The following is an 8414-nucleotide window of genomic DNA, read 5'->3' as shown; positions in this document are numbered from 1 at the left end:
CCTGCACTGTCCTGCATATGTGTGATTTACTGTAGTCACACTTTTGTTTTAACTTTCAACAGTGAAGGGGAAACTGGTCCCCACGTGACTTGCACCAGCCTTAGTTCCTAATCTGAATATGTTTGTTTCCTACAGTGATCATTCGTTTTAAACATGTGATTCAACCGAAGTGATCATATACGACATGATATGACTCTATATCATGCTATATGATGAATGTGTGGGTCACAGGGTCCCAATTTTGGATACATTCACATATACCCTACATATATCCTGACTAAGTTTACAGCACCCCCAGCCTTCAAATGGAGAGACAATTATGTCTTGCACTCTGTGACTGGTGGTGCAGGGGGGAAGTTGCCACAAGACACTGATCTTAGGTCCATTTTAATGTCCACCACAAATGGTTACAGTTAGGATTTTGGGAGGGAAACCTGATTCTAGATCTGTATCATATAGGCTCTTTGTTCTATCTATACTGACTGTGAAGAGATACTCAGAATGAAAAGCAGAAGTTTTGACAACATCTCCATAGTTGCAGTTTGACAGATTTAAGAGAATAGAAGGAAGAATAAAAACCCTTCACATGTATTATGACAAAAAGTTCATATTTCCACCCTGTCTTTCAGTACAACATAACATAAACATACTGGTTACATCTAATGACACAACTCTCTCTGCACTGATTCCACTGTTCCACATGACATCTACCTACATTAACTACTATACAACTCCACAGCTCCACTCTATTCCACAGGAGGAGAGAAAGCATCACACAGATCATTAGATACAGGGACAGAGTCAAAGGTGGCCCTCTGGTGGACGAAGTACTAACTACAGGTATAACTGTAGTGTTGGTGACAGAGACCTGGGTGGATGTACTACTAACTACAGGTACAGCTGTAGTGTTGGTGACAGAGACCTGGGTGGATGTAGTACTAACTACAGGTACAGCTGTAGTGTTGGTGACAGAGACCTGGGTGGATGTAGTACTAACTACACCTACATCTGTAGTGTTGGTGACAGAGACCTGGGTGGATGTAGTACTAACTACAGGTACAGCTGTAGTGATGGTGACAGCGACCTGGGTGGATGTAGTACTAACTACATGTACAGCTGTAGTGACAGAGACCTGGGCACAGTTTCCCAAAGCATATTAAGGCTAAATTAATCTTAGAACAATAGGATCCTGTGGTAATAACGATGGAGCCTTTAAATGCTTTTGGGAAACGGGGCCCTGGGCTGTAAAGCTCCCTACCATCTCAACAGAGTCCTTCACTTCACCCACATTGCCTGCCCTGTTCACCAATTCTACCTTCTTTGAACAGCAGGTGGTGCTGCAAGCCACCCGGGTCACGTTCTCGGCCCTGGGGCCCAACGCCATAGAAGTGTTCAGGGCCCCGTTGTCTTGGCATAGGGTGACACAGACGATGCCTGTCCAGTTGACACCGTCGGTCAGGTTGGCAGAAAGCTGCCAGTAAGAGGCATTACAGTCAGCTGGGTGGACGGGGGGTGGAGGGGGTGTGGGGGTTTCACCTGGAGGAAGGGGAGATGGAACAGACAGAGAGAGAGGGAGACAGTGGGAGAGAGTGAGTGGTTAAGAGAGAGAGAAATAGCGCTTAGTCAGACAACTGAGGTAGTGGTGGTAGCGGTTGTGGTTGTTGTGGTGGTTGTGTCAGTTGTGGTGTAGTGGTGGTTGTGTCGGTTGTGGTAGTGTCGGTTGTTGTGGTAGTGGTGGTTGTGGTGGTTTTGTTGATAGTTGTGGTGGTAGTGGTGGTAGTGTCGGTTGTGGTAGTGTCGGTTGTTGTGGTAGTGGTGGTGGTGGTGGTTGTGGTGATTTTGTTGGTAGTTGTGGTGGTTCTAGCACACCTGTACTCCACACACAGAGATGTGTACAGAGCTCTCCCTCGCCCTCCATTTGGTAAATCTGACCACAATTCTATCCTCCTGATTCCTGCTTACAAGCTAAAATTAAATCAGGAAGCACCAGTGACTCGGTCTATGAAGAAATGGTCAGATGAAGAAGATGCTAAACTACAGGACTGTTTTGCTATCACAGACTGGAACATGTTCCGGGATTCTTCCGATGACATTGAGGAATACATCACATCAGTCACTGGCTTTATGTACATACCCCAACCAGAAGCCATGGATTACAGGCAACATTCACACTGAGCTAAAGGGTAGAGCTGCCGCTTTCAAGGTGCGGGACTCTAACCCGGAAGCTTACAATAAATCCAGCAATGCCCTGCAACGAACCATCAAACAGGCAAAGCGTCAATACATGGCTAAGATTGAATCATACTACACCGGCTCCGGTGCTCGTCGGATGTGGCAGGGCTTGCAAACTATTACAGACTATAAAGGGAAGCACAGCCACGAGCTGCCCAGTGACACGAGCCTACCAGATGAGCTAAATCACCTCTATGCTCGCTTCAAGGCAAGCAACACTCAGTCATGCATGAGAGCGTCAGCTGTTCCGGACGACTGTGTGATCACACTCTCCGTAGCCGACGTGAGTAAGACCTTAAAACAGATCAACATTTACAAGGCTGCGGGGCCAGATGGATTACCAGAACGTGTGCTCCGGGCATGTGCTGACGAACTGGCAGGTGTCTTCACTGACATTTTCAACATGTCCCTGATTGAGTCTGTAATACCAACATGCTTCAAGCAGACCACCATAGTCCCTGTTCCCAAGAACACAAAGGCAACCTGCCTAAATGACTACAGACCCGTGGCACTCACGTCCGTAGCCATGAAGTGCTTTGAAAGGCTGGTATGGCTCACATCAACACCATTATCCCAGAAACCCTAGACCCACTCCAATTTGCATACCGCCTAAACAGATCCACAGATGATGCAATCTCTATTGCACTCCACACTGCCCTATCCCACCTGGACAAAAGGAACACCTATGTGAGAATGCTATTCATTGACTACAGCTCAGTGTTCAACACCATAGTACCCTTAAAGCTCATCATTAAGCTAAGGAACCTGGGACTAAACACCTGCCTCTGCAACTGGATCCTGGACTTCCTGACAGGCCGCCCCCAGGTGGTGAGGGTATGTAGCAACACATCTGCCACACTGATCCTCAACACTGGAGCTCCCCAAGGGTGCGTGCTCAGTCCCCTGCTGTACTCCCTGTTCACCCACAACTGCATGGCCAGGCACGACTCCAACACCATCATTAAGTTTGCTGACGACACAACAGTGGTTAACTGTAACCAAGACTAAGGAGATGATTGTGGACTACAGGAAAAGGAGCACCGAGCACGTCCCCATTCTCATCGATGGGGCTGTAGTGGAGCAGGTTGAGAGCTTCAAATTCCTTGGTGTCCACATCAACAACAAACTAGAATGGTTAAAACACACCAAGACAGTCGTGAAGAGGGCACGACAAAGCCTATTCCCCCTCAGGAAACTAAAAAGATTTGGCATGGGTCCTGAGATCCTCAAAAGGTTCTACAGCTGCAACATCGAGAGTATCCTGACCTTTTGCATCACTGCCTGTTACGGCAATTGCTCGGCCTCTGACCGCAAGGCACTTCAGAGGGTAGTGCGTACGGCCCAGTACATCACTGGGGCAAAGCTGCCTGCCATCAAGGACCTCTACACCAGGTGGTGTCAGAGGAAGGCCCTGAAAATTGTCAAAGACCCCAGCCACCCCAATCATATAATGTTCTCTCTACTACCGCATGGCAAGCGGTAACGGAGTGCAAAGTCTAGGACAAAAAGGCTTCTCAACAGTTTTTACCCCCAAGCCATAAGACTCCTCAACAGGCAATCAAATGGCTACCCAGACTATTTGCATTGTGTGCACCCCCCCCCAATACCCTCTTTTACACTGCTGCTACTCTCTGTTTATCTTGTATGCATACGCACTTTAAGTATACATTCATGTACATACTACCTCAATTGGCCCGACCAACCAGTGCTCCCGCACATTGGCTAACCGGGCTATCTGCATTGTGTCCCACCACTCGCCAACCCCTCTTTTCACTCTACTGCTACTCTCTGTTCATCAGATATGCATGGTCACTTTAACCATACACACATGTACATACTACCTCAATAAGCCTGACTAACCGGTGTCTGTATGTAGCCTTGCTACTCTTATTTTTAAATGTCTTTTTTACTGTTGTTTTATTTCTTTACTTACACACACATACTTTTTTTTTCTTTTTTTTCTCCGCACTATTGGTTAGAGCCTGTAAGTAAGCATTTCACTGTAAGGTATTTCACCTGTTGTATTCGGCGCACGTGACAAATACACTTTGATTTGATTTGTACCTGTAGTTAGTACTACATTGATTTGATTTGTACCTGTAGTTCATACTACAACACTACAGCTGTACCTGTAGGTAGTACTACATCCACCCAGGTCTCTGTCACCAACATTACAGCTGTACCTGTAGTTAGTACTACATCCACCCAGGTCTCTGTCACCAACATTACAGCTGTACCTGTAGTTAGTACTACATCCACCCAGGTCTCTGTCACCAACATTACAGCTGTACCTGTAGTTAGTACTACATCCACCCAGGTCTCTGTCACCAACATTACAGCTGTACCTGTAGTTAGTACTACATCCACCCAGGTCTCTGTCACCAACATTACAGCTGTACCTGTAGTTAGTACTACATCCACCAGAGGGACAACTTTGACTCTGTATCTAAGGATCTGTGTGATGCTTTCTCTCCTCCTGTGGAATAGAGTAGAGTTGTAGAGTTGTATAATAGTTCATGTAGGTAGATGTCATGTGGAACAGTGGAATCAGTGCAGAGAGAGTTGTGTCATTAGATGTAACCAGTATGTTTATGTTATGTTGTACTGAAAGACAGGGTGGAAATATGAATGTTTTATCATAATACATGTGAAGGGTTTTTATTCTTCTTCCTCTTAAATCTGTCAAACTGAAACTATGGAGATGTTGTCAGATCTTCTGCTTTTTCATTCTGAGTAACTCTTCACAGTCAGCATAGATAGAGCATAGACCCCTACATGGCCATTGGTGGCCGGTCACAAACAGGGGGAAGTTTCCCCTAAGTACAGATCTAGGACCAGGTTACTTTCCCCCAATCCCAACCTTAACCATTTGTGGAAGAAATATAAAACTGACCAAAGATCAGCATCTAAGGGCAACTTCCCCCTACACCTCCCACAGAGTGAGAGCCATAATGTGTTCTCCATTTGAAGGCTGGGGGTGCAGTAAACTCAGTCAGGATATATGTAGTGTATATGTCAATTAACAGGATCCCAATTTATTTTAGAACATGAAAAGTTGGGACCCTGTGAATTCACACATACATCCTATATCATGATATAGAGTCACATAATGTATATTATCAAACTAAGGCCGGTGGAAGTCACATGGTGGTCATTGTTGTGTTGATTTCAAAATTTGTCATCCACTGTGGCTGACTGATAAGGAGTTTCACTACCTAAAGTCACACAGACGCAGAACAGCGCAGGGAGACGACACAGCTACAAACGTACATTAGAGTTGAGGTAAGAAGTAGAAGTTACTGTATTTGACCACAAGTGTGTTAAGATGTCAAAGGGAGTCTATGAAATCCCAGATAGATTTGAAGACGATGAGCCTGATGCAATGAAGAACACAGACATCGATGGCCAATTATATTCCAATGTAAGAGCCTTCAAGCCTAGTTCAAGAAATGGAATTGTTGCTTCAGGTAAGATTGCACTAACACACACACATACACACACACACACACACACACACACACACACACACACACACACACACACACACACACACACACACACACAGATTACACATAATATATTAAAAAGGATGACCCAGTATTTCTATACCTTTATTTGTCCCAATCCTAGATGATACAGTAATACACATTACTAAAGATCTTACTTTAATAATGTGTTATTCAGTACATGTTCAGTGGTGGAAGAGACCCTCTGGAGTTGCTGCAGTGTGTCTGGGGCTGCTGTGTGTTCTAATAATCTTTGACAGTCAGTCTTTGTTGTCAAGTTACATATAAGCACAACATCAAATGCTCATATTTGACTGTTACATATGATATTTAATATATGTTAACAGCTAGTCTTTGTTCTCCACTTCCACTCTATGATCTATATCTTCCTGGTATGATAGTGTCCTGTCCATCATCACAAATAGCAAGTCCTGTTCCCTGAGCAGGAGGACTGTGTAGAGATATACTCTGGACAAGATGACCATGTATAGACATGGAATCATTTATATTATGCAGCAGAAAATGGTTTAACAATAACCACTGTAACGATCTCTCACACAACTACACACACAAGTTTTCAAACTTGTAAACATTTTTGTATTATCATAGCCACAACTTCCCGTGAAATTTTGTTGTTACTTCCATAGAGTTAAGACCTACAGCAGTCACACAGACACAGAAACACAGATGACTCAGAGACAGAGAGATCACTAGAAGCAGAGACTGAATGTATAGAAGGCTTGCAGTTGACGTATGACGCCTCCTGGTGGCCATGTTGGAAGACCATCACATTAATTCTAGAAGCAGAGACTTAATGTATAGTAAGTAGCCCTACATAGAAAGAAAGACCCAGGCATAGTTAAAGATGTCAAAGGTCATCTATGCTGAACCAGATATGAACAAGAAGGTCAAGTTTGACAGAGGTGAGATGGAGGAGAGGATTGTGGATATCTATGTCAGTGCAGACACCCTGAGAGACGGTGAGACCAGCACCAAGAGAGAAAAGTCAGCAGACGCTGCTCCTAATAATGGTCGAGGAGACCAGAACGCAGGTAAAACACGCACACACACAAAACATAACAGTATATTATGTGTGTCCACAGAGCCTGATAGCTCAGGGAAGAGACCCTTCCTAGTTGCTGCAGTGTTTCTGGGGCTGCTGTGTGTTCTCCTACTGGCTGGGATCATAGGCCTGTCTGTCTACTGTGAGTTTGTGTCCAAGTTCATTGCTTATCACCCAGTTATAAGAGGTGCTGGTTACTAAGCCAATTTACCTGGTGTTTTACCTAGTAACTATGTGTTTATACTTTGTAGATAACAGAGCCATTAAAGATTCTGAGGATAAAAGGAACAACTTGTCACAGAGTTGTTCCCTTTATGAGAATAACGCAACTGCAGAGAGAGACCAGCTACAGACCAGATACAACAACCTGACTAAAGAGAGAGACCAGCTACAGACCAGATACAACAACCTGACTAAAGAGAAAGGTCATATTCAGGCAAAGCTTTTTGTGATGGGTGAGATATAACTGTGATAAATTCAAAGTAAAATCAACAGTAATTATATATCATTGGGTTTATGAGTATAAAGATACTGGCTAAGTTTCTCAATGTGTTCACCTTTGCTCTTCAACAGAGCAGCATTGTCAGGAGGGATGGAGATACTTTGACTCCAGTTTGTACTTCCTCTCTACTGAGAAGAAAACCTGGGAGGAGAGCAGACAGGACTGTAAGAGGAGAGGAGCAGACCTCGTGATCATAAACAGCAGAGAGGAACAGGTGAGAGAGAGAGAGAGAGAGAAGAGAGAGAGAGGAGAGAGAGACAGAGAGAGAGAGGAGAGAGGAGACAGAGACAGAGAGAGAGAGAGAGAGGAGAGAGAGAGAGAGAGAGAGAGAGAGAGAGAGAGAGAGAGAGAGAGAGAGAGAGAGAGAGAGAGAGAGAGAGAGAGAGAGAGAGAGAGAGAGAGAGAGACATTTTCATTTCCAGCAGTACACTTATATGTGCAGTATAATACGTTTTTATCTTTCTCAACAACAGACATTTGTCTTTAACCTCCACCTGAGAGCCTGGATTGGTCTGACTGACTCTGTCACTGAGGGGACCTGGAAGTGGGTGGATGGCACAACACTGACCACAGGGTGAGAGATTTGACCATTTTACCAGTTGATATGTTGATAAAAAAACAACAAAGATATTTTGCTTCCAATCATGTTCATAAAAAAGTATGTTTCCACTCATGAACGTCATTCAATGAGAACTATAGATGTATTATAGAAACCAGGTAATATTTACATATGAATGTAGTGAAATGTGTTGATGGCCCATTCTTGATAACGGTATTATTATCTTACAGAGTGTGTCTTCAAAACGTAGGACTATGTGTATAAATGAGGAGGATGTTTGTACCACAGTGTCTGACTGTCTGGTTCTCTGTGTTGTTTAGGTACTGGAGCGCAGGACAGCCTGATGATAGAGAGCAGGAGGACTGTGCTGAAATATACTTTAGTAAAGATGACCCTGTAACAACATGGAATGATGACAAATGTGGCACAAATCATAACTGGATCTGTGAGAATGTGGTGTAACAATAACCTACAGCAACAAACATTCTGTCTCCTCTCTGTGTGTCTCTCTGTGTCTCTCAATTCATTTAAATTAAAGGGGCTTTATTGTCA

General features: G+C 44.2%; 1 protein-coding gene across 2 annotated transcripts; it reads left to right on the top strand.

The window, feature by feature from the left end:
* Window positions 1-5462: 5462 nt before the first annotated feature.
* On the top strand, window positions 5463-8414 carry LOC112237199 (CD209 antigen-like protein E). Of its 2 annotated transcripts, XM_042314759.1 has the most exons (6): window positions 5463-5699; window positions 6842-6943; window positions 7053-7256; window positions 7375-7517; window positions 7777-7877; window positions 8183-8414. In XM_042314759.1, the coding sequence occupies exons 1-6, from the start codon at window positions 5558-5560 to the stop codon at window positions 8322-8324; spliced, it is 834 nt and encodes a 277-aa protein (XP_042170693.1). In that variant the 5' UTR covers window positions 5463-5557; the 3' UTR covers window positions 8325-8414. The 2 variants fall into 2 exon arrangements, with proteins under 2 accessions (XP_042170693.1, XP_042170692.1); XM_042314758.1 differs by lacking the exon at window positions 5463-5699 and having other exon boundaries at window positions 6589-6943.

Source organism: Oncorhynchus tshawytscha, unplaced genomic scaffold (assembly GCF_018296145.1).
Source record: "Oncorhynchus tshawytscha isolate Ot180627B unplaced genomic scaffold, Otsh_v2.0 Un_contig_9630_pilon_pilon, whole genome shotgun sequence".
In the NCBI taxonomy this organism is placed as follows: Eukaryota; Metazoa; Chordata; class Actinopteri; order Salmoniformes; family Salmonidae; genus Oncorhynchus; species Oncorhynchus tshawytscha.
The sequence above is the reverse complement of the archived record's forward strand: the minus strand, read 5'-3'. Positions and strand labels throughout refer to the sequence as shown.

What these genes read in the sequence shown, in the direction of transcription:
- LOC112237199 (XM_042314758.1), top strand. Translation starts at nt 6,604, where the DNA reads ATGTCAAAGGTCATCTATGCTGAACCAGATATGAACAAGAAGGTCAAG. An exon ending in CATAGGCCTGTCTGTCTACT is followed by an intron (nt 6,944 to 7,052) that starts GTGAGTTTGTGT and finishes TATACTTTGTAG; the next exon opens with ATAACAGAGCCATTAAAGAT. An exon ending in GGCACAACACTGACCACAGG is followed by an intron (nt 7,878 to 8,182) that starts GTGAGAGATTTG and finishes TGTGTTGTTTAG; the next exon opens with GTACTGGAGCGCAGGACAGC.